General features: G+C 39.4%; 1 protein-coding gene across 3 annotated transcripts; it reads left to right on the forward strand.

The window, feature by feature from the left end:
• The first annotated feature begins 572 nt into the window (after positions 1–572).
• Positions 573–26,758, forward strand: FAM168B (family with sequence similarity 168 member B). 3 transcript variants are annotated; one of them, XM_049802650.1, is made up of 8 exons: positions 573–859; positions 7,718–7,798; positions 11,321–11,404; positions 15,598–15,740; positions 16,711–16,888; positions 18,228–18,357; positions 19,245–19,275; positions 19,755–26,758. In XM_049802650.1, the coding sequence occupies exons 2-6, from the start codon at positions 7,729–7,731 to the stop codon at positions 18,338–18,340; spliced, it is 588 nt and encodes a 195-aa protein (XP_049658607.1). In that variant the 5' UTR covers positions 573–859; positions 7,718–7,728; the 3' UTR covers positions 18,341–18,357; positions 19,245–19,275; positions 19,755–26,758. The 3 variants fall into 3 exon arrangements, with proteins under 3 accessions (XP_049658607.1, XP_049658608.1, XP_049658606.1); XM_049802651.1 differs by lacking the exon at positions 19,245–19,275 and having other exon boundaries at positions 574–859; positions 16,714–16,888; XM_049802649.1 differs by lacking the exon at positions 19,245–19,275 and having other exon boundaries at positions 582–859.
• Positions 26,759–27,764: the final 1,006 nt, after the last annotated feature.

The raw sequence follows: 27,764 nt of genomic DNA on the forward strand, positions 1-27,764 counted from the left end.
TTTCAGTTTAGACCGATCTTCAGCTCCTCCGTTCTGCCACAGCTCTGTGGGCAGAGCGCGCCGCGGGTCTGGAAGGCGGCCAAACCCCCCGGGATCCCCGTTCCGGCAGGGACCGGGGCCGTGCGGCTGCTCGGCCGGGCCCTTCCACCGGCTTCATCGGCTGCCCGACCCCGAGCAGCCGGGAGGGCTGGCGACGGACGAAGCCCTTGCCGCAGGAGGAACCCTTCCAAGCTGCCGGGCGGAACGGCGTCGCTGGGTCCAGCAGGCGCGAGGCGCTCCACCCCCGGGGCCGGGGCCCCCAGAGGGAGGGGAGAGCCCTGGCCGGAGGCTCTCCCCGCCCCCCAGGAGGGAGGTGAGACCCGCTTTACCTCCCTCTGCCCTTCCGCCAGCCCCGCCGCTGCTCAAGCCCAGCTCCACGGACGGCCGCGGGTGCTGCCCGGGGACACGGCTCAGCGCCGGCGCTAATGGCGGCGGCGGGCAGGCGGGGTCACGTGCTGCGGGGGGAGGGGGGACAGCGCCCGGGGGCTTCCGTGCACGTGACGGCGCTCTTCCGCCCCCTCGGCTAGGTGCCGCGCGCCCCTTCCCCCGTGGAAGTGACGTCGGCTGCTGGGTCGGTGCGCAGTTGTTCGGTGCGGCCGGGCGCGCAGCAGCCGGAGTCGCCCGGCGGCCACTGCGTTCCCCCCGCCCCCGCGCAGGCTGCGCCCGCCCGGCTCCGCCCGCCGTCTCCCGCACCCGCGTACGTACGTACGCACGCACGTAGGGACGCACATACACACACACACACACACACACACACACACACGGACGCAGCGAGACAGGCAGCGACGGCCGGGCCGCCACCACGAAGCGCCGCAGCCCGGTGAGTGTCAGGCCCGCCGCCGCGGGTGGTGCCGGCTTCCGGAGCCGCTCCTTCCTCTCCGCCGCGCCGGGCCCGTTACGTAAGGCAGCCCGGGCCCGGCGCCTGGTCCGCGGCCTGCGCCGCCGGCCTCTCGGGCGGGCCGCGCCGCGCCGCTTGGCGGCTCGCCCTCAGCCACCCGGGCCGCCCCTTCTGCGGCGGCGGGGCCGCGGCGGCGCCATCCCGGGTCCCGGCGCCATCAAGGGCGGGCCCCGGCCTCCGCCGCCGAGGCGGTGCGGGCACCGCTGCGGCTGATGCCGGGGGAGCGCCGCGGCCCGGCGAGCGGCTGCGCGCCGCTCTCCGCCAGGCGGGGCAGCGAGTCACCTTCAGCGTCGCTCGGGGGCTCGGAGGGCTGTCCGTAACAGGTGTCTGAAACGGCCTGCGAGCGCTGGCAGGTGACGGGCTCGCCGAGGGGGCAGCCGGCTGGTTACCCGCCGCCTCGCCGCACCGGCGTAGGCAGGGCCCGCGGCCGCGCCGGGTCTCGTCCCCTGCTGCTTTCTGTCGCTGCCGGGAGCTCAGGTTACCTTTATGGAGTAGGTTGCTTTTGAAGGCATTGGGAGGCCTGTTCGTGCTGGTTTATTGATGTAGTTGGTAACTTCACAAAAACTCGCCATAGCGTCATGAGGGGATCGGTCAGGTGGATTTTCAAATAAATAGTAAGCTTCAACTGCACGCAAAAGGCTGTGTGTGGCTTGCATGTTGTATCTGCCCCGTTACCTTTATATCTGTGAGCTGGAGGAAGGAGTACGTTTTCAGTTGTCTGTAGCTTCTAGGAGGAGTTGTGAGATAAAAAGAAGAGGCCTGGTGCAAAGTGCGCTTTCAGCGCCTTTCTGGAACGTTTGGAGCCAAACTGTAAACACCAGCCAAATGACAAAATCCATGCCCTGAGAAACATAAAAAGTTAGGTTTTGAGTAAGGGGGGGTGTACAGCTCTCAGCATGAGAAGACCTGGACTCGGTTTTTTCTTAGATGTTCAGTAGTAGTGTGCACGTTACCTAATTTGACTAGACTTCCTGTCTGCTCTAATGTGATTTTACTGTATGTTGTCTAATTGTTAGTGTCATAAAACTCCCAGGCTCATATAATGCACGCTTCCCAACCTGTACACTTGGGATAGTAATTATGTGCTTTAACTTTCAGGTTAAAAAGGAGGAGGGATTAGGAGGCTTTCGGAGATTCTGTCCCAATTTGGAACTTGTGACAGTTTCTTCTTATTTTAAAAAGAAATGTGGAATAAACTGAAAATTAACTTAATGAAAAAATGCTTTGTAGGATAAAAATTTACCAAGAAGCAGAGCTTCAGGATTTAACTAAAGAGTTGTGAATATGATTCCTTGATGTAGTGAAGTTTTATTCTTCCTTTATTTGTTTGTTGTGGTTTTTTTTTTTCTCTCCTGTCTCTTATAGTTGATTTAACTTCCCCTAAATTTGGCAACAGATGGTCTTCTAAGATTCTTACTGTGAGGATTTGGTGATTCTGCTGCACTACTCCAGTTCTTTGAAATAAGAATATACACAATCTCAAAGTTATGCAGGAGATGCAAGGATGGGAGCTGACAGCTTTTATCCCCTTGTGCAGTAGCAACAACAGAAATTGTAGGCTTTGAGAAATGTTGGGCCATTTGTTTGATCTTTCCATAGGTAGTAGGGATTTTTTTAAGAAAAAACGTTTTGGTAATGTTCTCAGGTTTTGGGAGAATAGAGCAATGCCACTAATGTACAGATGAAGCTGGCTCACGAGCAGGATCTTGGCATTAAATTTTTGGTATAGGTTTTCTTCTTGTGAAGAACATATAGAACTAATTCTGTTGAGTCTTTAATATATAATCATATTGTCCCTGTCCTTACTGATACTGGGTGCAAGTAGTATTGGTTTTAATGTATGTGTATTTCAACACAGAAAAAGTAACAACAGACCGCTAGTAAAATAGGCTTACAGATGGGAATTGTATTAGAAAGGATTAAAAAGTCTAAACTTCTCTATTCCTTTGTAGTCTTAAAAAAAAAAAAAATAAAAAATTGCATGCATAGAAAACATAGAAGGTTGATTGCAGGTGTCTCATTCTTTCTCTTTTATGACAAGAACATCTTGTAACTTGAGCAGGGGAGGAAGACTTGCATATGAATGATGTTTCCAGCTTTGTATTTTACTTTATATGTGAACTTTGGGCAAAGCTGTCCTTTTCCAGGCTGTGGTTCTGCAACCTCAATTTGTACTGGCACTGTCCAGTCCTGCTCCCTTCCTTGTATTGGAACTGGTGCTGTTTTAGCTATTTGGTGATGTCTCAGCTCTCTCAAGCTGGTAGGAAGAAAACACAGCAAACCTCTGCCCAAAAAACTCCAGCAAAACCCAGAATTCTGCTAACTGACTTAGCTGATCTAACTTACTGGGGGGTTAGAGTGCCAGTGCTGTTCCAGCACAGGGAATGAGATTGCTTGCCAGAAGCATCACAGTTCTGTGTAAGCATTGATTCCAGCTGGCTTCAATCATGGACTACCATAAACCTGTGCCCTGTTTTGAACAGGGGTAATACTTGCTTGCTGGTAAAATTCAGTGACCTTTTTTGAGGTCTTGGATGAGTGGAAGAAATGAAGTGTGCGCTACCTGCAAATACCAATGCAGCGTAGGATGTGTTGTCAGACTTTATGAAAGTTTGAATGCCTTCTGATATGAGCCCCTTTTTTTAAAGTCATCGTGACAAAAGTGCCTGTTATGTGGCCTAGGATTTGCATCAAAGAGTCTCTTTTGGTGGCTGAAGTTTTAACAGAACATAATGCAACTGAGACTTTAATCATTGTCAGTTATTTGAAGAGCTGAAGTGTCCTGAACTATTTTCTTTGTTACTTAGCAGTGGAAATGACTTTTTTTTTTTTACATTATGAACTACCAAGCATTTAGGAATTTTATTTTACTTCTGTTAAACTTTGACTGGAAATCAAATGGGTAAAACGTAGAACATTGATGATAATTAACTTTGTTAAAGAATTGTATGTAAGTAGAAACTGGGTCGTTTCTACAGTTTCATTACAAACAGCATCACAGAAGTATTACAGGGTGGATAGATGTTAAATACTATAATGACTTACTGTGAGTCTGCTTAAGTTCCAAGAGTGAAAGCATTAGTGGACCACAATAGTGTGCAAGGTACTTGGAGATTCTTCCTCAACTCTTGTGATGGAATTGTCATAAAATGAGCACAAAGTGGCATTCAGTAGGTCTTGTTCTGATAGCATTTCTGCACAACTTTGAAAATAAATAGTAAGAAAATACATCTATTACAAAGGAATGTACAGTTTGTTTTATAGTATTTGCATTGGTCTGTGTTTTTTTGCATGCATCTCTGTAAAATGATTTTTTAAAAGCAGAATTTCCTAGAAACATGCTCATTCTGAGCAAGGAAAAGCCATATGCAAAAGAGTATCTAATTCGGACTGTTAGAGCTTCAACGTTAGCAGCGGCTGGCCTTTGCTCAGTTTCCTGAAATGTGGATTTAAGAGGAGGATGATTGTTCTGGTATCTGTACCGAGATGAGATTTAACAGGCTTGATCAAAACTGAGTTTGATTGTTTGGCTTTGGCAAGAATGAAAGGTGAAGCATTTGCGCTTCCCAAGCATGCTTGCATAGTCTCTAATCGGAGCATTTTTAATAAGTATGATTACCTTCATTTCAGCTGAAAGAATTAGTTGACTGTAATTTGGCTCTGTGCAATTTATATACAGATGATGCACAGTAGACACTTATTTACATATACATTAACATGAGAATGCTTTGGAGGGGATGTCAACAAAAAGGTTGAAAGCCACTATTCTTTGGGTTCACTTTATACTGGTTTCCCTAGCGTTTGATGTGGACTTTAAGCATTACAGGGAAGTGGACTGCAAGGTTCCATATTTCAATATAACAGATATCCTTCCAAGTAAAATTATGTAAGAGTTGAGATGATTGCAACCACTGGGTAATACTATATAATTATACTTATCCATGTTGGGTCCTTCAGAGAAGACCTGAAAATAATTATTTTTAATTAGAGGTGATCTGAAGTTTTGTCTGCATTACAAAAACTGTAAGCACTTTTTGTATGCTGGTGGATTTCTGCTTGTGTTTCAGTGGTGAAAGCTAGAGTGTGAAAGCAGAAGTGGTGAAAGTACATAACTGTTCAACCAAATTTGAATTAATATATGTGTGTGTACACACACGAATTTCAAAGTATGGATGCATTTGAAGTGGAAGTTGGCATTGTTTCCAGTAAGAGGCAGCTTGCAGGCTCCTGGTACCATAGGTTTTTTTCGCCTTACTTAAGTGGAATTCCTTTCTCTTAATCTGTACTTCCTTTGAGATCAAGTCTGAGTTTTCTGACCTTTTCTATTAATTTTCTTTACCTTTTCGGCTTTGTATGGCTTCTGTTTAAGTCCTCCACCAGAACATATGTCCTTGTGTTCTTCTGCAGTTATTGACTACTAATACTTCTAATAGTTGTTTTTTTGTTTTATTTTCCCCCAAATAACTTGCAGAATGCTCTTACTGGCTTTCCCGTCCTCTTTCTCTCTTCTCATTCACCATGCAGAATGGTGAGAGGGTTACAGGGTCTTCTTTCCTCCTAATTGCTGCAGAGACTGCAAGGAGGAGCAGAGTATTTGTAGGGGTATGGGGGTGTGGGAGAGTGCTGTTTATATTTGAGTGGAAGTGTATATCCACCTCTCTTCAGGCTTTTACCCCACAACTCGGAAATGCTGAGACTGAAGTGAAGCTTAGACCTCTTACGGGTTTGGTAAGTTTAGATACAAAATGTGACAAAATCAACATTGAAAGAGGAGTGGACATGCAAATGAGAAGGAAATGCAGGGAGATATTAAGGGAACAGATGAAGTTTTCAAGGAAATAAGAGTCCTTATTTAGAAAGGAGAATACGCAGAAGGAAATATGGGAGAAAAGAACAGTCTTGCTACAGTGAAATGCTAGTCCAGCAAAATATGCCTGCTAGTTATGGAGCAGCAGAGTTAGCGCTACTAAAACTGCATGGGGCTTCAGATCCTTTATACTTGAAGATGACTAGTTTGCTGTAGAACATTTCCAAAGAGATTTGTGTCAAACTGCTTCTTTTGATGTTGGTCAGGTGGTTAAAACATGCTGCTCTGGGCAACTTTCCTCATACTAAGCAGTGTAAGTGGCAGGTTGTTTGTTTAACTCATTCTTAATGGACTCATTTGTCTTGATATGTGATCAAGTATGACGCTGGAAAAATAAAAACAATTCTATTTAATTTGGTATTATTGCTAAGTGTGTGTGGGAGGGGGAACGTCCAAGAAACTGGTGAATCTCGTAATTCTCTTCTTACATTGAGTTTGAGTGTTTTGTGAAACCTGATGATAAACTTTCTGACAGCACTTTCTGATTTCCTAATTTTGCACAAATGGTTCTTTTACTTCTGTTGTGTACCAGGTGCTGCTAAAACTCTTGGCACAGAGCTGTTTTTAGTGTTACTTTAAAAAGCAAACAACTTATGCTTTATACAGTCTCTTAACGTAGGTTTATCACTGCAGCTATACTCATAAACTTAACTCAGATTCCTACCATAAAATACTCTGTAACTAAAGTAGTGCATGCATAATTATGACTCTTTTGCTTCATAAACTTTATTTACAAAATTCTGTTAAACTGTGTTAAGCTGCTTAACACACTATTTCTTTAAGTAAGACAGCATCTCAAGATGTAGAAGAGAAAGTGACTGAAGAACCAGATATTAACAGTTAAGAAGAAAGTCTGGTTTCACAGTGTGCCTTCCTCTCTCTTGCTGTCAGAGGCTATTTGTAGTGCAAAACGGGCACTTGCAGGAAGAGAAGTGGTAAACTTGTAAATATATGCAGAAAATCAGATGATTGAAGATATTGGGGTTAAAATATGGGGATTTTTTTCTAAAGTATTAGAAAAGTAGTTGCGAACTGTACTCTTCTAAGAGGCACATGGCAGGCTTTCTTGTGACCTGTGATGCAGTGATTTATATTCCTAGAAGTACATAGGCATACTAGAAAAACTTGAGAAGCATCTTCAGTGCCATTTTATTTTCCTTGGCATTTATGTACAAAATAATTTTTAAAACTAGGGATTTGGTTTTATTCCTGCCAGTGATGCTAGCTATGGGTGCCCTTTGGTGTGTGAATACATAATTCAGAAATGACTGGACCTAACTGTCAGGTTGTCATAGGCTCTGAAGAACTTAGCAGCAAGTAAACAAATACATAAATGTGAGCTAGCTGTCTAATACAGAAAGTCTTTTGGCATTTACTTCTGTAATACTTGGGCTGTTGACAGTTGATGAGTTTAGTGCTGGTAAAGGACTGGAATCCCAGACGTGAAATGCCAGTAGTAGTAGACCATAATTATTTGCATCCCTTGGCTAGATGCTTCAAGAAAGAAATGGGAAGAAACCAAGACTGATAGATGGTAGATAGATGGCAAGTGATGGATAGATGATGGATGACATGGGGGGAGAAGTCCAACACATGGCAACTCCTGCAGTGGGTTATGGATTTGCGTGCCATGGGGGAACTCCTAGGGATGGAAATATTTTGAAAGCCTGCTCCATAACGGAGAATGTTTCATTCCTGAGACATTCTCTAGCCGGTTGAGGGTTCTGGTGCTTTGAAACTTGTTTATGCAGTGACTCTCTTGCTTGTAGCTACAGTTTTAATGTTGATGAGTAGTGGAATTGCTGCTTTTTCCCCCATTTCTAGTTCCATTTTAGCTGCTGAGATTCCAAGCTTTTCCTATACTTGAGTAAACACTTTTTTTTTTTTCTCCCCCCCCCCCCCCCCCAATTCAGTTACTGAAATCATGAATCCTGTGTATAGCCCTGGATCTTCTGGGGTGCCCTATGCAAATGCCAAAGGAATTGGTTATCCAGGTAAGTAACTCTTTTTTTAATGAGCTTCAGTTACACCAATCTTTGTAATCAAGAAAAAATAGGCACTTACGAATGGCTTCATGTATGGTAATCTGTTTTGGGATTTGGGTGGGTTTTTTCAATTTTAAAATTTCACGAGTGATGTTAGTTGTTTTGTTATATTTCTAACTTCAGTATCTCTTCCAAAGCAGCTTATTTTAGGAGCTCTAATATATACACCCTGCAAGAAGAGGAGTCAGTCTATTTCTGCTGTTGGTTGGCACTGTTAACCTTTCTATCCTCTATTTCTTGTTCATACTATCTGTTTTATGACTGCCTGAAGCACAGCATCAAAGGTGGTACCAAGAAAATGTCCAAAAAATGTTTTTAAAACAGAAACTAAATGTATTTCTTGCTTTCTCTGCTTTTCATTTGGCTGCAAGTTTCTCACCAGGGTTTTTTCCCCCCTCATCTCCTAATGTGCATGTGAGCAGGCTTCATTTCTGATGTCCCTGTAGTTCAGAAGTTAGATAAGGCAATAATTAGATTTGGACAGAACTTTCCAGGAAGACCGAAGAGAAAGGCTGTGTGCCTCTGAGGCATTTCAAGCAGTATGTCTTGATGAAGTCTTTTTTTCTGATATCTGCGGGGTAAGGGAATTACTCCATCTTTAGAGAGGCTGGAGGGTCTTACATAAAATCTGAGCTGAATCATAACCAATTAAACTTCTGTAGCTTTTACAGGGAGGCTGTTTTGTGATTTAGTTGGTGTCTATGTTGGGAGCTAGAAATCATTCTGCACTGTTACTGTTTATATTCTTAGTAGCTGTACTATATTTTGCTACTGGTATTTACAGCTTTTAAATTTGTTTTTCAGCTTAGGTGGTATACTGGAGTTCCTATTTTCTTGTTCCAGTTTTCTATGTTCCTTCTTCTAAATACTGGTGCATAAATGAGTTTTCTTTACTGTTGACTTGATCATCTCAAAAACCATTTAGTTTTTATTTTTGCTTTTCAGGTACTTTAAATTTTTTCCTCAGACTAGTGTACCTTTCTTGATTTCTACAGTATGTATAAGGGGAAAACACAAACTATGTTGCAATGTTTTAAAGTCTATTGAGTGACTGAAATGGTGCAGTAATAAATTGTAACCCTGATGCTGCATAACCATAAGCCCCACAGGATGATTTTATTCTCTCTAACTATTCTCTAACTGTCTTAGTTATATGGTCTATAGTAATTTTATAATAAAGCATGCAGCAGTGGTTTACTAATTAATATCAGTTACAGTACAACTATTTCTATATTTGTAATAGATTGCTTTTTCAAGGTTTTCTTTTGCTTTAGGTAAAGATTATGAATTATTTAAACATAACTTTGTAATTTTATCTGTATTCATTTTCTAAACACAGATTCATATTAACCAGGGTTTCATTTGTACTTATAACCATTTACACGTTGCATCAAAGCTCTTGTTTATACTAATCTAAGTGGCTACCTTAATTTACTTAGGAAGATATACTATTGTAGATTCAGTTTAAACAACATTACAACTTCTAATCTTTTATTCTACTATTACACATATTGAGAGTACATATTGAATTATGTAAGTACTGTATATTTGCCAGTCTTCACTAGGCTGTAAATTAGCATAACTAAAATATATGGAATTGAAGTAGAATTGTTACAAAAGTGCCTTAAATGTCATGCTGTAAGTCGATCACTCTAAATTCTTCCGTACAGCAGTCAGTCAGTTCACACAACTGTGACCCTTAAATTCAGCTTAGTCAATAAGTGTTAGACTGTTACAGATTGTTTGCTGAGCTGCCTGGCTCAGGATTGAAGATTGTGGGATAAACACAAAACACATTCTCTAAAATGAAAAGTAGACGTGCATCTTAGGATTTTTTTTAAAAGAACTGTTGCATGACTAATTCTCCCTTCTTTGCCTAATTTAAAAGCTGCAGATTCTCCATTCAGAATCATAGAATTTACATGGGTTGCATGGTAATAGAAAGTAATGAACATATCGCTAGGTGGAATATATTAGTCAAAGGCACTGTGTTTCTAAAGCTGTTGTATATTTAATAGCTGTTTATATTGTACTACAACCTATTTGAGGTTGTTGGATGGGTTTACAGTAGCAAGGAATCAATATCCAAATGTTCTCATATGGGTGAAAGTTCTGTGTAGAAGCTAAAACTGCTGCTTGTTGTAGTTACATTTTTCACAAATTACTTGTTTCTTGAGCAGCTCAGAGTCCTCTACTATGGAGCTAAACCTGTGAAGAAAGAATAGAGGACTGAAAACGTATACAACATAAATAATGTTGCAGATGTGTAGTCAGTTTGAGTAAAGTGTAAAGCTGTACTAAAGCTTTTCACTAGCAGCTTGTGAATTTGAAAACTTCAGAGCTGTTTACACACTGAAAAGTTGTTATGAATTGGATATGTTATTTTTACCTTTGATTTTTAAGCCTAATGCTTTTCTTAGTCTTATCTATGCTGACCACCAAATAGTAGTGCCAAGTGTATGTCACTTGATGTGTTTACAGTGTGCTTCACAAAACTAGGTTAGCATATATAGGCTTGAGCTAAGGAACTTTTATTGTTACGAGTAATTGCTAAGAACTCTGGGATTTATAGTGAAATAGAAACCCTTCAAATCTGAATAGCAGTTTAAAACTGGCAGCTTTAAGCCTGACTGAATATGCAAGTGGTAATTGCCTTTTATCTAAAGAAGTTTAAGTCTTTCTATGTTGACAACAAAATGTGGTAGTAACTCTTGTCTTTCTAAAACCAGACATTATTCAGTTTTACAGTTTGGAATAATGCAAATAAGTTCCTGGAAAAATTAATAGCTATGATTAATTTAGAAATTTCACTTACTACAATCTAAACAAATTTTGTAACTGTAGCTTTTGCTAATGATGTTTTTTGCCTTATGTTGGAGGTCAGTATATCACAATGTTGATGAATTGTAGTTCTTGTATTCTATTATAGAGTGTTTATTTATCATTTTGCCAATACCTCAGTGACTTGCTTGTTACTGTTAACTGTCATAGTACATGCTGGAAACTGGTAAGCTTGTTTGATACCTGAGTGTAATAACAAATCTATCAATTATAACAAGCATTTTGGACTACTCAGGTTGCTTTGTACTCTCTACTTGGGATGTATATGAGCTGGAGAGTCGGAGTCACTCTGACTTGGAACTCAGGGTGGGGTGGGGCGGTTGGATAGTTGCACAAAACTTTGTTGTCCAACTAACTTAAGAGTTACTTGGCCAACTTTGAGATATGCTGAAACAGGGATGTAAGGGAGAATGGTACTTGTGATTCCTTTAGCCGTTCCCTTCATGTAGCATTCAGCTTCAGGTGGCTTGGGAGAAGAGGAGCCCAGTGTTTTAGCTGAGGGGGTGTTATTGAAGGCCATCTGTTAGCTTATCTCAATTAAAAGATGTACAGTGAGAATCTTTGAGAGTAAGGTCTGGTTAGATGGTACAGTTGGTCTAGAAAATAACTTTGACATACTCTTTCTTCTAGCTGGCTTCCCAATGGGCTATGCAGCGGCTGCTCCTGCCTATTCCCCTAATATGTATCCTGGAGCAAATCCTACCTTCCAAACAGGTACGTGTAATAGGTATGTCAAAGCAGTAACCTGAAGTTTGGAAGTTGTTAGAACCAAGAATGAGGAAAAGCTGCAGGGGCTTACAACAGCACTTACACTGTGGGATAAGTTTTACATTACTTTGAATATGACTCATAAGGAATCATCTGATAAACTAAAATGAGTATAACGTTGTCTTAACTCACACTGCTTTCACCTTCAGAGAAGGGAAGAGCTGTTGTTTCTATATTTCAGGCTGATACTTGAGGATTGCCTTGCATTTCCCTTCGCTACTTCCTTTGTGATTCTGCTTGCTTTGCATCCTACTGGTTGTTTCCAGATTCTGTTTTTACTTCTCTGTTATCTTCAAAATTCTTCTTTTTCATCCTTTTCTTAAATCATCTTTCCAAGTTCAGCTGGCTGTGTTCTTTCTGCCCTTAAAATTGTTTTGTATGTACTAATTGTCTGGAAAGCCTGGTTGCTGAGCAAAACTGTTTTGCCCATAGTGGGTACTGGGCGGAGGATTTAGGTAACTGCACTTGCATGCTTGTCACTTAAGGGAAAGGAAATGTGATGAGCCTAGGAAAGGGAGATGGGGGGGGGAAAACCCACAAGAAGCCAAAGCACTCACCTAAGTTGTTTCCATGTAGTTCTGCTTTCACTAATAGAAGATGATTTTGATGTACTAATGCTTGAAACAAACCAGAAACTGGCAGCATTTAATTTCCACTTAAACGAGGAACATACATCTGATAGAACAGTATTCTCCCTGTGGTTATTTTGCATACTAAGGAATTCCTTACATTGCGTTGTTAATGTAGGTCTGGGCCATCTTCAGGAACTCTTTCACTTGTATGTATTATGCCAGTTTTTCAGAGATACACATGGCACATAGCCAAATTTGCCCATGAATGCCCTTACGTAACTTACAGGGATAGGAAAGGATGCTGCTTGATATTGGGAAGCTTAGGTTGTGGAAGCCTGCTTGCAGTATTGAAGTTCAAAGTTTGTGATGTATGGTATTTCATTAACTACCCGGAGGTGTTTAAAAGGGTGTGGCAGCAATTACTGAGGCAAGAGAGAGTAAGTTATCTAAAATGTTTGCCTGCAGAACCTGTTAAAAGTGTGTAGCTTTGTAGCTTTCCTTAGAACTGTGGAGTGTTCTAGTTGGTACAGCCTGTGTCTATGTTCAGTTTGCTGCTTAGAGGCATAGTGAGTGCAGAACTGATTTTGGAGTGTGTTTGGCCTTGAATTTAAGGTGGGGAAACGGATGGATATTATAAGTTCCAGTAATTAAAAAAAAAAACAACAAAACTGGGATAGGGTATTGCCTCTGTACAAGTATCGTATCTAGGGATACCAGCTTGCATTTGCACTGGATTGCTTAAGAACTTTTTTGAGAGTGATGTTCAAGGGAGAGCAGTTCCCATCAGGGGTATAACTCTTAGCATGGGAATCAAAACCCTATGCGGACTTTTATTATTGGCTTGTATTACTAATAGGCCGTTCAGTTTCCCGGTTGAGATTACCTTAGTGATGTGTCTCTGCCTTCTGTGCTCCAGGATTCCTGCAGCTGTGCTGAGGAGTAGCTGCAGTTTTTGATCCTGGGATCAGATAATTGAAAGGTAGTTCAGTTTTAATATTGCTTGCCGTCTGCAAATCCTACTGCAGGAAGATGAAGATAAGCTGCATGTGATTAATTTACCAAATCACGAAACTGATGTTTTTTATCCAGTTGATTGGGTTTTTTCCTCTGTGTCAGTTGTGTTGTAATAGGAGGTTATGGTTTCTGGGGAAGATTCTTGACTTGTTAGACTTAATCATGTTGCAAGATTAGTCTGCATTGATTAATCTTGGAATATATCTCCTGCTATATAACAAAGATAGAGTAAGAAATTTTTCACTTTTGTGTGAAGAAAGAATAAAGATGTATAGAAGTCATCTACCATCTTTGAATGTCCTTAATTTTTTTTAAAACTAGTACTATTAGAGTCTTTATTGCTCTTGAATAGAAAGAAGCTTTTATTTCAGAACTAAGAGTAGCTTTAATTTTTAGCTATTCTTTAAGCTATGAACTAAAGTTCAAAATGTGCAGATCATCTAATTCAGGCAGATAACAACTTGAAGTACTTTGTCCTAACAGCTGGGATTTTTAATTTTTTAACTTTTCTGATGTAACTGCTTGTTTGTAGAATCAAAGCTTTTTTAAGTTCACATCACGCAGCGGTATTTGAATGTGCCGTGCCACTGCTGTTTGGAAAGGGTACCTTTTTACAGGTATCTTTCATAAATTTCTGTGTTTTTGAAAACTATGTGGTTTACTTTTAAGGTCTTTGATCCCTGTAAGGGAGGAAAAAAATTAAATGGGAAGGCAGAATACCTCTTGTACAGATGTACCACTTTGCATGAATGAAAGTTAAATTGCCTGTGCAGCTCTATCAGTAGGTTTTTAGAATGAGAGTGGGCTAGACCGAGGACATAGTTGTAGTTCAGTGGTGATGCTTCGTGTTCAGCATTTTGTAGCTGAGTTTTTCAACACAAATAGCTCCCCATACTAGAAATAGAAGTTACTTCCTCAGCATGCTCTATTCGTCAAATACTTAGTATCTCTAAAAACAAGTTCAGAGTAAGTGCTGTGGTAGCTTTCTTTAGTGTCTCCTAAAGGTGATAAATTCTATTTAACAAAAAAGAAAAACATAGTAAACCTGTTTCTTCATTAACATGACAATTTTCGGTTTGAAGGGTGGAATGAAATTGGAAAGAAACTCAGACTTCTGCAAAAAGAATGAAGGTTGTCTGTGATCATGCTGTCTGCACTGTCTGATTTTTTTCACAACACAAATGCCAGCATTCTCTCTGCTATATGGCTTCAGATCTGTTCTCTATATTGAAGTCAGCACATTCTAGACAGTTTTTAACATCAACCTAATCTCTAGTCTCTTGTTTTCTATAATTACCAAGTGTTTTTTCTTCCTTGTGTTGCCCTAGTACTAGTTTGTACAATTCCAACTAAATAGAAATTGTATCTCCTAGTGTGGTGGACCTGCATGAGACCAAGATCTTTTCAGCATAGCACAGGCTAGGGCCTTGATGCTTTCTCCAGAATAGGTTGTGCCTGTTGTTTACTACCCTAAATGACATTACTGGTGGATGCTGCTGCTAAGGTATTTGTATTCCCACTCTGGCCATTAAGCCATAATATAATCTTGGGAGTGTAGTGCGCAGCAGGAATGGTGCTCTTCATATATCTCCTCCATGCCTCATCAAGCCTTTGTTCTGTTATCTTGAGACCTCGTCTGATGAGGGCTGGAGAAATCATAGAACTGTCTTTAGGCAGGGTCTGAGCCAGCAGTTGCTACTTATCCCTGTAAAAATTGAACATTTCCCAACATTTCCAAGGCAGACTGATTTTTGGGGCCTTGTAATAGGAATGCAGAATTCTTTCTGATGACACCTGAAGTCTTACTGTAATGTATAAAAATAATTCTTAAGTGATGATTAAGGGTATGTCTATGTATGTAATACACAAAAAGAAGATTTAAAGATATTAAAGTGCCTTTGAAGTGTAATTTGCAGTTGCGATGAACTTTACAGTGCATGTGTTTTAAAGGTATAGCCTTTCATATTTATTTTAGCCAGTTCAGAAAATGCCAGAAAACAAATGTGAATAAATGTCAGTTGAAGTAGAGGTTGCAGATTGTGTCTCTGTTCTCTGAAAATCCATCTTGAGCTCTTCACATGATTCTGACTTTTGAAATTGTTACTCTTGTGCTATATCATCTTCTACAGGAGGTAACTGCAGGTTAGTTAACTGTTGCTATGTTTTGCCAGTACAATTTGGGGTGTGTTGAGAACTGGGCTGATATTAACATGTGCCAAAATCTCCTATGTAGGAATGCTGCCTAATATGCCAAATCCAAGTATTTAATGATATTACTACAAAAATCTAAATCCACTTTTTTATCCCATATCCATCGATTTGAAAAGCAAATTGTGCAAATACAGTTAACTTTTCATGCTTAGTTGACATAGTCAAGTATCAGATTGTTATCAGTATTATGTAAATGATAGAACTTGTGCTTGGATATTGAGACTAATACTCACAGGAAGATTAAGGTATTTGGAAATGAAAAAATTGTTACCCCTGACTTTAGAAAGCAGCGTACTGACACTTGTTTTTCATGTTTTTAATGCAGATTTACCTTTGTTTCAGGTTATACGCCAGGCACCCCATATAAAGTATCTTGTTCACCCACTAGTGGAGCAGTGCCACCGTATTCTTCATCACCAAATCCCTATCAGACTGCTGTGTACCCAGTTCGAAGTGCCTATCCACAGCAGAATCCATATGCACAGGTGAAGGAACAAAACCAAAACCTCTTTGGATAGTATTTTGTTTACCTTGTAATTTCTTCTTGAACTCTTAACTTCAGACCACATTTATTTCTTCATGGATGGAGAGGATTTTTAGCTGCCTGCAGTAAGAATTCTTAATACAGTGATTTACAGAGTGTGTGTGTGTGCACTTTTACATTCTCTCTCACATGCCAGTTACTCTGCACTTACTGATTAGGTGCTCAGTCTTTGAAGAGACACTAGATCCAGTAGTGTTGAAAATACATGCTGGATGCTATAACTACCACATCCTGATTTCATTTTGTCACAAATTGTCATAAACTTGCATTAATTTGTTTTTTTTTTTAGGAAGTCTCTGTTGTGATTCAGGAATTACCAAGTCATGCTAGGCAAACTGTTGAAACTATTAGAAAGGCTAGAATTAAGACACTTAAGTAAACATAGTATTTTGGGGAAAAGTTGGCCCTCTTTTTGCATAGAGAAAACTTGCCTGGCATGTATGCAGTAGTTAAAGGGAATTAATAAGCAAGTAACAAGATTTATCCAGTCTGCTTAGTGTATTTGGATTTGTCAAAAACCTTTGGTTCTTTAACTAAAATCAGCTGAATAAAAAGTTGTGAAGGAATGAGAGAAGTTCTGTCATATAATTTAATATATGAAAAGACAAGAAACAAAGGGAACAAATGATGAATGAGTCCTTATTGTTGAAGGTACAGTCAGCGTTGGAGTTCTACAAAGGTCCCTGCTTTGCATGTTTTCCTAAATGCCTTAAAAAGGGGCTAAATGTTAAAAAATTGCCAATGAAATGCAATTGGAATAGTTGGAATGAATGTTTTGGCTTCTGCTCTGTAAATACATTGCATCTTTAGAATAATGCTTTTATTTTATGATACATTCATGAAAGAAGACATCATTTATCTTCCCCACCAGATACACTGTAATTACTTAATTTACTTCTTTTCTCCAACAGCAGGGCACTTATTACACACAGCCTTTATATGCAGCACCACCCCACGTAATTCACCACACCACAGTTGTGCAGCCTAACGGCATGCCAGCAACTATGTATCCTGCTCCAATTCCACCACCAAGAGGAAATGGTGTGACTATGGGGATGGTGGCTGGGACTACTATGGCAATGTCAGCAGGTATGTGAACTTACAACCCTTAAGTTTTCTTGATGAAGCTTTCCTTTCAGTTTGAGACAGAACACAGCTGCATTACAAAAATGTGATGCCAGAAGCGTACTTGGCAGAATCATAAAATTGTTTGTATTAGAAGAGGCTTCTGTAGGTCATTTAGTCCAGTGTCTTCAAAGTGGATCCAGCTAGATCAGGTTGCATACTTGGCCAGTGATATTTTTATCATCTCTGAGGATGGCGATACCATATCCTCTTTTCAGGTGTTAGTATTATGGTAAAATAGTTTTTATTTATATCTGTATGGAATTTCACTTACTTTTGCATCCTTTGCTTCTCATCTTACCAGTGTCAAGAGTCTGACTTCCTCTTCACAATACATTTCTCTATGCCTAGTTGAAAATAGCAACCTCTTAAGGCTGAGGAAAATGCAGTGTTCTCAGCCCACCCCTCATATTGCTGACCTTCTTTGTATACTGAGATACAACATTTTATGTGTTTGCACTACCTGCAGGTCTTCTGTGTCACAGGTAATGGTTAGGAATGTCTACTTCCTAATGCCATCCTCTTTTAGTGGTAGTGTTTTGGAGAAAATATTGTTTAACCAATAATCTAGACTCATCTGTGGGTGTTTACTGAGGGGGTGTCATGCTTTGTTACTCAGTGAGTGTTAACTCATGAAGAAGTGTCCGCATTTGCTCAAAGGATGCTCTGTTGAGTAATCTAAAAACAAGAGCCATGAGCTTGTTTTCAGATTCTGGTTTTTATCTTGTCAAATTTATCATTTAATTTGAGGAATCTCAAAACTAGAGAAGTTGTGTCACCAACTGAGCTAACATTGGAATTTCATACGTGGGCAAGCTTATCCCAGGTGTTTGTTAACGAAGTGCTGTAGAGAAAGACTGTTAAGATCCTGCTATCTCAGCCTGTTTGTTTCTGAAGCCCCTTAATCTGTAAAGTCCTATCTGTAATAATAAATCAGTTCCTGTTTGCATTCTGATTTATCAGTCAAGTTATGTCTACCATCAGATAGTCTTATGGCATGTAAAGACTGCTGTGGGAAAGTTTCACAGGGAATAATGCTTATGTTGCAGGGTTTCTGCTAGAGCTATTTTTGAGTAATGAGTATCTTTGTATGCATTGGACTAAACATCAAAATGATCCCCTTGCATAAATGTTTGAAGGCAGATTGAGGCTGGAGTGCAAAATGATACTGGTAACTTTAAATCAGAAGATGAGCAAGCTGTAATTGTTTTTAAAATTAACTCTCTTCCCCCCCCCCGCCCTTTTTTTTTTCCCTCTGTACTAGAATTTGTGCTTACTGAAAAAAATGTTTTCTTCATCCTAGGTACTTTGTTGACAACTCATTCCCCAACTCCAGTAGCCCCTCATCCAGTTACTATGCCCACATATCGGGCTCCAGGAACACCAACCTATAGTTATGTGCCCCCACAGTGGTGATCATCCTGGCAGTCAGTGTAAGTTACTAACTTAGATTGAAAGCAGTTAATCTTTCTTATAAATGACAGTGTTGCAGGTTCTTTCGGGGAGATTTTTCAGAAGGTAAGCTGTCTGGGGTACTTCTACAGTATTCTAGTTGAGTAATAGAAGCAGTAATTTTTGTGTATTATAATAGCTGTTCCCTGCAAAGCAGAGAAGCCTAGTGGGACTTCTTCAGTGGTCTGTATCTTCAGAAATCATGAATCATTTTCATGGTTCATGATTGTTGAATATGAAAGAATGAGCCTCAAGTTTGCTGTATTAAAATACATCTGGGACTAAATGTATTCAGTATTTTGGATTCCTTGGTAATTGTTGAATTCAGCAGTAGTATGGTTCCTGAATGAAGCAATGTGTGTAACTTTGTAGTCTTGTTTTTGATTGGCTAAATATGTAGGCAAGGCAAGTGTTTTGCCTTGCTCTGAGGGTGAATCTTTCTCACAAGCTGCTGAAACAAATATACAACCTTGAGTTAATTTCATATATTCACTCTGTTTCAGGTAAGTATCAGTTCATACTTCTTGCAGTCAGCATGGAAAAATTGTTTCTAGTGTGGACTGAAATTTAGATCATGGGTTTCAAGAAAAGAAATTTAATTTTGAAATCTGCTGTAAGGGCGGATGGATTTGGGGATTTTGGGAGTGTAACGTGTCAAACTGACACAAAGCCTAAAGTTTTGGGGATCCTTACTTCTGTTTCTGGGGTGTGTTTTTTTTTTTTGGGGGGGGGTAGGTAGCATAAATTGAGAACAGCTTCATTTGAAATAAGGACTTGTGAAAATTTCTAGTTCAGTTTGTCTGACATTTAGTCCATTTAGTTTACAACAGTTAACTTTATTTTAACTTTCTCTGGATTTCTGTTTCAGCAGTTAGCAGTCCAGAGTTCTGTGATTACAGGTGACTATATTCCCTTTGAGTTAGTAATGCAACAGCCATTTCTCATTTTGCTGTGATGCTACATGTCAATCTGCAGATCTGAAATGGTTCACATATAATAGTTGATCCAGGAGTGTCATATTACATGAGTATAAAAAGTGAGAGTTTTGCTGTGACTGAACTCATGACTGCTGATAATTAAATTTAGCATAAAATATCTTTTTAATATTACATCTTCTACTGAAGACAAAATGACTAGTGATGACAGAAAGGTAGAATGGACATGACAGGAGGAAATCAATGTGGTGAATTCTTAACCTAGAAGTCTATAGATTTCAGTTGACTGGTTAAGTGCTAGGGTAGCATTATATAATACTTAACATCTGCTGTGTGTGCGTATTAATGTGGTGTGTGCAATGTTAGAATGTTTTGCCACACTCAAATAGTATTTCACATAATTGAGAATATTTCCTGCTTTTTTTTACCCCGTCTTAATGTAGGTTTGAAGATGGGAGATATGCAATCAAGAAATTGAGGTTTAAAAGTTGGTGCTGAAGCCCTCATGCCTCCAACCAGGACTTTTCTTCTGAATGCTTTCAACACTTGGCTAAACACTACTAATTCCTGATCACTGAAGATTTTCCAGTGCTGCATATCTTACATCTTGGAACTCCAGCAGTTAGTCTTAAAGCAAATCCTGTTTTGTGGACTGTCTTGCAATTTTTTAGCTAATTATAATGATAAAAAAGGGAGTATAAATTTATTCTGATCCATATCTAGTTGAATGCATGTTAAAACACAAAAACAAAGCTTGCTCAATCTACCTGCAGTGACTGATGCAAAAACCATCATATGCAAATCCAAAGGAACCGAAAAGTATTTTACAACTTGTATCACTAATGCACTGTTGTAATATATGCAGGGTCTTAAAAGGTAGAATCATGAAAGTGAGTTTCTTTATAGAATACCATGATATACATTAGATAAGTGCTTCAGCCTTTTTCAGGTTGATGGAGTTGCCAGTTTAGAAGGGGCATATTTTTATTTAAGTGATGTATTCTTTTCAAATTCAACTACTAAATTGGAGTGACTGGAAAATGAGTCAGACAGGCTATAGAAATCCTGCACACGATTATTTTACTTCGTACCTTTTCATTTTCATTATATGGATTCAGTGTTACACAGATGTTCATAAGGATCAGAATGAAATGGGAAAGGTAATGCTGTGTGTGCCAGTAAATAAAGCAAACTTCCTTGAGGCAAAACTGGCTCTTAGGAATAGTAGGAAGTGACATCACCTGCAGAACGAATTGCATGTCCTGGGGAGATACATATCCAGTACTATCTTTCATATGATGCAAGATGTGTCAAAGTGAGACTGCCACACAGACTGATAGAAAAACACTTTCTTTTAGTTCTCAGTTCAGGAAATCCATGCTGTTTTTCCTAAAGAATGTTGTAGTCAGTTGAAAATGTATGTGCAGTTGATCCAGCTTGCTTTCCTGAAACTTAAGAAATGCTAGGGCTTTCTGCAACAAACAGGAGGAGTTCAGCTGCATGTTATTCTGAGGAAAGCTTGTGTGCCTGATGAGTACGTTAAAGGGGAACAAATCATTTTAACACAACTTCCTTATTAGTTACTTGCAGTATGGACTATGGATATGCTGTGGTAGGGCTGCCAGAATATAGAGGTTTCGAATAGCTGTTCTTTTTTCTTTTCTGAAAATATTTCTAATTGAAGTAGGAGCCATTTGTTAGTTACAGCATTTTGATGTGTTTTCTTAGTATTTTCTTTTTTTACTTCCTAAATTGCACTTGGAAGCACGTAAAATAAGACTTGACTGCAGATCAGCATTTCATTGCAATGAGTCATTTCTGATATTCTTTCCTGCAACTTCAATTTTTAAAAAGTACCTCAAAGCAAATGCTGTGGGGATAAAGGGCTAGCCTTAGAACCCATTTGTATACCAAAATTGTTATGGGGGAGATTTTAAATTTTTAAATTTGAATATTGCACATAAAATCAAGGTTTCTCTTAAACCTGCTTTGCTTGCGATCCAGAAAGATGCAATTTTCTTTTATTGGATACATTCTGCCTGCAATAAATTATGCAGTAAATGGTTATAAAATGTTGTTCCCTTTCAAGTGTTTACACAGAGGTATATCAGGCTGTATTGTTCTTGTAGGTTAACTTCCATTCAGAAGTAATTTTTTTTAAGTTGTCTATCTAAGTTACGCTTTGTTTTGGGGTGTTCTGCTCCTATACAGATTTGGCAGCTACTTCAGGGTGGCATCAGTGCTGATTTAATGCTGCCATTCCAGTACTCTGCCCTGGTGGGAGGCTTACATACCTTCATAACCCATTGGTGGTTAGAGCCTTCAGTAACTCTGTTTTTTTACAGTAAGCACTCTCCATATTTTGTACGACCCTTTTTTGTTTTTTTGTTTTGTTTAATAAAGTTTAGGTTTATTTTGCATGAGTCGCTGTCAGTGGATGGCCCCCTTATTTCTAATGCCTTGAACATAGCTATGTTGTTGGAATAAGTACTTTAAACCTTACTCATGAGCACTTACTGCAGCTTAGGGATTTCCATATGTCTTTATATGGAGCAGAAAATGACCCCAGACAAACTTATTTGAATCTGTACTGCTTTGTTCAAGTCTGTTTAAGAATTCCATTTGTGTAGTAGATTTGCAGCTTTGATTAGTCAGGTGTGCCAGAGAGTACAGTGAACATTAATACAGGCCGTTTGTCCATTGTAGCTACTAGAGAGTGACATTTTGTTGTCTTAGCATGATTTTAACAAAGACCTGAGGTATGGAACAGTCCTGTGTTGGGGAGAAGCTATAAAGAACAAGCTTAAAGCTTTGCTGTCTCCTGTCTCATCATCCAATAAAGTAAAGCTTTGAAAATCATAGGAAAGAACTTTCATGAATGCTGCAATAGATGATTAGTTAAGGAATGAATATAACTTCGTATATATTTGCTCTAACTTCAGATTCCTAAATGTCATCTTGGAATTGGTCTCTGTATAATATTCTGTAACATTTAGGCAGTCTCACTTACTTGAGCACTTTTTTTAAGTTGCATTATGGGATTCATCCACCGGGGGAAACTTGTACCTTTTTTGAAAGGTACTACACCTTCCAGTTTTGATTGACTATAATCTACTGGGAGGGTGGAGCATGTCTCCAGTAGTTGATATGGAAAGTAACCAAAAGCACAGTGCAGGGGGACTGGGGGGGGGGGCGGGGAATATGTGTATATATAACTATCTTAATGGTATTTTGTTGCAAATAGTAGAAAGCATGGATATAAAACTGTGGCGGGGGAAACTGTACATCATTAAATAGGCGTTTACACAGTGAGGGTCTTACGAAACATTCTCTCCTGCTTTTTATATAACATTCCCTATTTAGAATTCCTTTATAAATAAATACGCAGTATGTGTTTGCACTAGAGCTCCTCAGCAAATGAAAAGAGCTAGTGCAGTAGAAACATTTCAGATCAAGCTTCTCTTTAAAAAAACAAACAAAAACCAACAAAAAAAACACAAAAAAAAAAACCCAAACAAAAAACTTTTATGGCAGCTTTATATGATTAAAACAAAAAGTACTACTTTAAACCTGGAACTGAAAATAACTGTTGCAGCAATAACAAAGAGAAGTCCAAGAAAGAAAATTTTTTTTATCAAAATTTCAGGTGTTGAGTTTAGATAAAGTATTTTTTAAAAACTGAGGTATTCCCTATGTCAGTAACAACTGATGAAAATGTCTTTTAAATGTAGCAGCAACAAAAGAAAAATGGTTGATAATTGGCACCAAAAATGTGTAGCCCTAGTCAGTGGTGTGGTGGTTAATGAAACACTAGGAAGGTAAATGGAGAACCTACTAGTAGATCTTGCTTATGCTTGTTGTAACCATCTTCTGTTTGAAGTTTCTAGCAGATGTGCAGGAATGCTGTTCAAGAAAGCTTTTTTGGTGTACTATGCAAGTTTAAATGTTTAGATGCAGTGGTAGATGAAAAAAATCCTTTATTGAAGTCCGTCCTTGTATTCCTTCATCCACTGGGAAAAAAAACCAACAAACCACCACTACCCCGTAAGTACTACCGTGTCTTAGTGTTGTCTGAGAATAGTTCATGGTACAGAGTTGTATACCAGGGTACTCAATGTTGACTACTCTTCATGGAGTGTTCTGGCTTCACTGCTACTTGGGTAGTAAGGCCACTTAAGGTATCTGAGCAAAAGATGGTCAGAATTGGCTTGGAATCACTCCCCAGTGCTTGAGCACAGTATTATACACACCATTCATTTGGGTTTAGAGCATACTTTTGCTTGAATAGGTAAGCACAGCGATCCGATGCCACCACTTAACTCTAGGTTTAAACTCATACCAGAATAGTAAATACTATGTATGTGAAACCTCCCATCTTAGGAACATGAACAATAGCGATGCTTCAGCTGGAACTTGTGGGAAAGAGGACAGATGCTGTGGTTGTTGAATGGTAATTTGCAGTTGCCCAGGACTTGGTTTGTGCGGTAGTGGGTAGGAAATGGGCATGATCCATATCCAGCCTTCTCCAGCAGGTGTCACTGGCCGACCTTAGCATGGTCAGAGTGTCAAAAGCAATCCATTAATCTTCATGTCAAAGTATTTGTGAACACCTCTTCAAAAGACACAACGATTTAAGCTCATGCATATTGTTCTCAATAAGTGTCAGCATTCTAATCCTGTATTTTATCAACTCTAAGCTTCCTGCAGAGACCCTCAGATTTGATGAGGTACAATGCCAATTAACCAGAACAACTGCAGCAAAGTTAGGGTAGTTTTGTGCATCAAGCCTTGCCAAGAATCAAGTTAATTCTGAGATCTCCTCTGAAGTAGTGAGGACTCCTTCAGCAGGCTGTGTACACCTCTGTGTGTGGGGGTGCTGAGAGCAAATAAGGTGTATTTTGTAGACACAAGAGAGGGAAGAGGAAACTTTTTCTTGTGGAGATTGAATATAACACTGAAACATCTGAATTCCACAGGTAGTAAGGGTCCATTTGTGATTGTAAAAAGTATTGTAAACAATTTATGGGCTCTGAAGTTTCAACATCAAGAAAGTGAACACGACTTTTCTAAACTGTTGACTTTTGGGCACTTAGAAGGCAAACTGGGAAAGCTTTTTTTTTAGCTGGCTGCTGTACAGACTTGTTTTAAGTAGAATGGATTTGTTAGTGTGTTTTTTTTTTTTTTTTGTAATGCTATTATTGGCTGCCCTCCTGTCTAAGATTTGAAAAAGTGAGTGCATGCAATGGAAGTACAAGAGGCCCCAGTAATAGTTCTCCATGTTTGTTATGGAATAGACACAGGTTTCCTTTTTATGACTTTTTTTTAAAACTGTCTTAAGAACAGTTGTATTGGTACTTTTTTAAGTTTAGGTCAATGTTGTCTTCCAGAATAAGTTTTAAGGCATCACTCACTCCTGCATTGAACTATTGCATCAACACAAAGAGTGGAGATTCCATTCTGAGCCAGTTCAATTGTGAAAGTTCATACTTTTTTATTTTTTATGCAATTCAATGAGTAGATGAGCTCAGATTTAAATTCTTAAAAGCACGTTTATTGTAACAAGGATTGTTATGTATTAATACTTCAGTTTTCAATAAAGATTGACTTGTGTTGCTTATTGTGTTTTTTTTTCTTACTGTCTTTGGTGACATCCTTCTAGAAAAGATTCTGTTGCTGGATAGCAGTACAGTATGTTTAAGTTAAGGTATCTTTAAGCCAATGAAATCTGGTGATTGATCAAAGCAAAGCAAAACATTTGAATAGGTTAAGTGACTTTTCTCAGTAAGGTTTCTTAATGGCTAACAGTAGTAAAGGCTTCCCAATGGGGAGTAAGCTGCCCTAAGTTGCCTTGCCTGAGACTATGGTAACAGTGGTGCACTTTTGCCTCATTCCCTTTTGAGGCATTTCCTGCGGTTTGAGTTTTTTATTTCTTTATTTTATAGCTTAAAACAAAGAAATGGAACAGATGTAAAATTTCACGACGCTTTAGCATTTACTTGATACCAAATCAATGCTGTTTCAGAGGTGAGAGGCCTTGAGTAGAAAGCTGTTATAAATCGGTGTCTTAAGTGTTCCCCAGAAGGCAAAGAATTGAGTAGGTGTGGGGTGTGGGTAATTTTCCTATTTCTTTAGAGTGTGGGTGGCTGTAAATGACACTAATGTTAAAATGAAAGTATATATATTTGGGGGGGACAGAACTATACAGCTTCAACTAACCAGCTATTTTCGTTTATTGTAGGTCTTCAAAAATAACAATAACTTACTGTGTAATGTACCTGTGAAAAGCAATGCATGTGGAAGAGGAAGATGTAACGTCAGTAACTGCATCAATCTGCAGAAATAGCATTTTGTTTTTGAGATTATTGCTCTTGTTTAGTCAAGTAGTTGAGCTTCTAAAACAGTAGCCATGCACAAGGAATCCCATTGACAGATGTTTTTCAGTACATTTTACCTCAAGCTAATTGCTGGTCTGTTATCCTGGGATCACTTTTAATTTACAAGGTGATAGGTTTGGGATTTTTTTTGTTTTAATTTTTTTTTTTTGCAGATCACTGGAGCTGATGAAAATTCCTAATCTCAAAGCAGTGGGTTGCTGGAATCTGGGAGGATATAAAGGCGAAATACTGTTCTTCAGAATGATGCTGATTATTCTTGGGTTAGAGGGTTTCTGCTGTAGCTGCTGTTCTTGTGGGGGTCTATTGCTGTGAAGTATTAGTTTGTACTGTAGCTGACACTTGTAAGAATGGGGTACTGAACTTTTAAGTCTGTATATGGGGTTTCTTTCTTGTTTTAAATGTATCCATGGTACTACCAAAATGGTGGGTCAGTAATGGTTTGATTTTTCTCCCTCTTCCCAGATTAATTTTGCAATGACATCGTGATGCGTATTGCTCTCCTACTTACTTGGTGATGAGTGGCTGTTAGTTATTTGCTGCGAAGGTTAAATATATTGGTAAGAACTCCCCTCATTTTAGAGGCAGCTTTGAACACTTGGTAACAGCCAGAGCCCCTTCCAGAAAAATAACCTCTTGGTGATTGTCAGAAATAAGGCAAGAAGTTTTGAGTTTCAAGCTTTCCTGTAACTAATTATGGACAAAAAGAAAGTTTGCTTTTTCTAATATCTTGCTTTAGATTCTAAACTCCATGGCTCACTGTAGACAAAGTCAGGTAACACAAGTGGTTCTCTTGGTGAGCTCCCCTGGAATCAGGCGTGATGTACTGATTATTATTTAGCTGGAAGTTTTCCTTTGTAGGAAATGTCAGTCATAGTGCTGAGGTAGAAGGTGTTGCTGCATTACATGGATAAATGTCTGACTTGTGTGTGGGAGTCTAAATGCTTTCCTGGATTTTATTTCAAAATCCATCAGGCTATTAGTTATCCTTTTGTAATCAACCAGAATAGAATGGGGTCCATGTGACTACTTTAAAAAAAATAAAAATTTAAAAATCATACAGCAGTAAGAGGTCTTTGGTAGTTACAGGAAGTTGTATTGTCTGTGTTACAGAGGGAATGGCAGACTTACAGGGAAGACTGTCGAGCCTCATGGGTAGAAGTAACCCACAGCTATAGACCTTGGTGGACTAAAAGATACTTCAAACACAAACTTGAAGAGAAAACTTGGCATTGTGCAGCCCAACCGTCAAATTAGTGCAGCTGGACCTTCATTTTGGGGCTATTTTAATCTATTTTGTAGTGTTTTACAATAGCTTGTTCTTTTCAGGGGAAGAAAGGTAAAATACATGGATAAATTGATGCTTCAGGAAGAGGGAGGGGAACACACCTTTCCACAGTTCTGCTTTTACCAGCATTATTGTAAGAATTGTGATCACATGAACTTCACAGTTGAGATTAACTGCTGTACCCTCCTCTTTCAGTGCTTGAATGCTGACACGGCTGTAGCTGGGAGTAAGCTTTTTCTTCATGGCGTGATTTAGAAAGCAGATATATTGTTTCAGGTTGCTGGAGGTTAAAGAAAAAAATTATCCTCAAGCCTAGGTGATGGATGTGGAGGCAGGCTGCTACTTCTAAGGGGGGAGAAGCAGGTGTGGAAAGATAGAAGGAACTCTACTGTTACATAGATAGCTCCATTTGATTACAGCTGATACAAAGGCTTATTTTGTATACCTAGTAATGAATGTTTTATGGGAGGATTACAGCATTAGACAAGAGTGAAGTTGATAGCTTGTTTATTTCCCATCTCACAAATATATTTGTAAACAGTCACGCACAAAGGTACAGAAGTCTGGGTTAAGTATCACAGGTATTTCATTTGCACAGGCTGTAGAACAGGGAGCTGCTTTGGTAGCGAAGTTGTGCAAAAGAAAAGCTCACTACGTGCAGAGAAGAGTGGCATAGTTGCAGGGAGGAAAATGACAGGACCATTATGCAAAAAGAACAAGCAGCCTGTATTTTTCCTAAAACCACCAGCCCTGCCAAAGCCATGGGATTTTAG

The sequence above is a fragment of the Accipiter gentilis genome, chromosome 6 (assembly GCF_929443795.1).
Source record: "Accipiter gentilis chromosome 6, bAccGen1.1, whole genome shotgun sequence".
NCBI classification, from domain to species: Eukaryota; Metazoa; Chordata; class Aves; order Accipitriformes; family Accipitridae; genus Astur; species Astur gentilis.

Excerpts from the sequence above, each read along its gene's own strand:
- FAM168B (XM_049802650.1), top strand. The coding sequence starts at position 7,729 with ATGAATCCTGTGTATAGCCCTGGATCTTCTGGGGTGCCCTATGCAAAT. Across the intron at positions 11,405-15,597 it reads AAATCCTACCTTCCAAACAG|GTTATACGCCAGGCACCCCA; the intron begins GTACGTGTAATA and ends CCTTTGTTTCAG. Across the intron at positions 15,741-16,710 it reads AGCAGAATCCATATGCACAG|CAGGGCACTTATTACACACA; the intron begins GTGAAGGAACAA and ends TTTCTCCAACAG.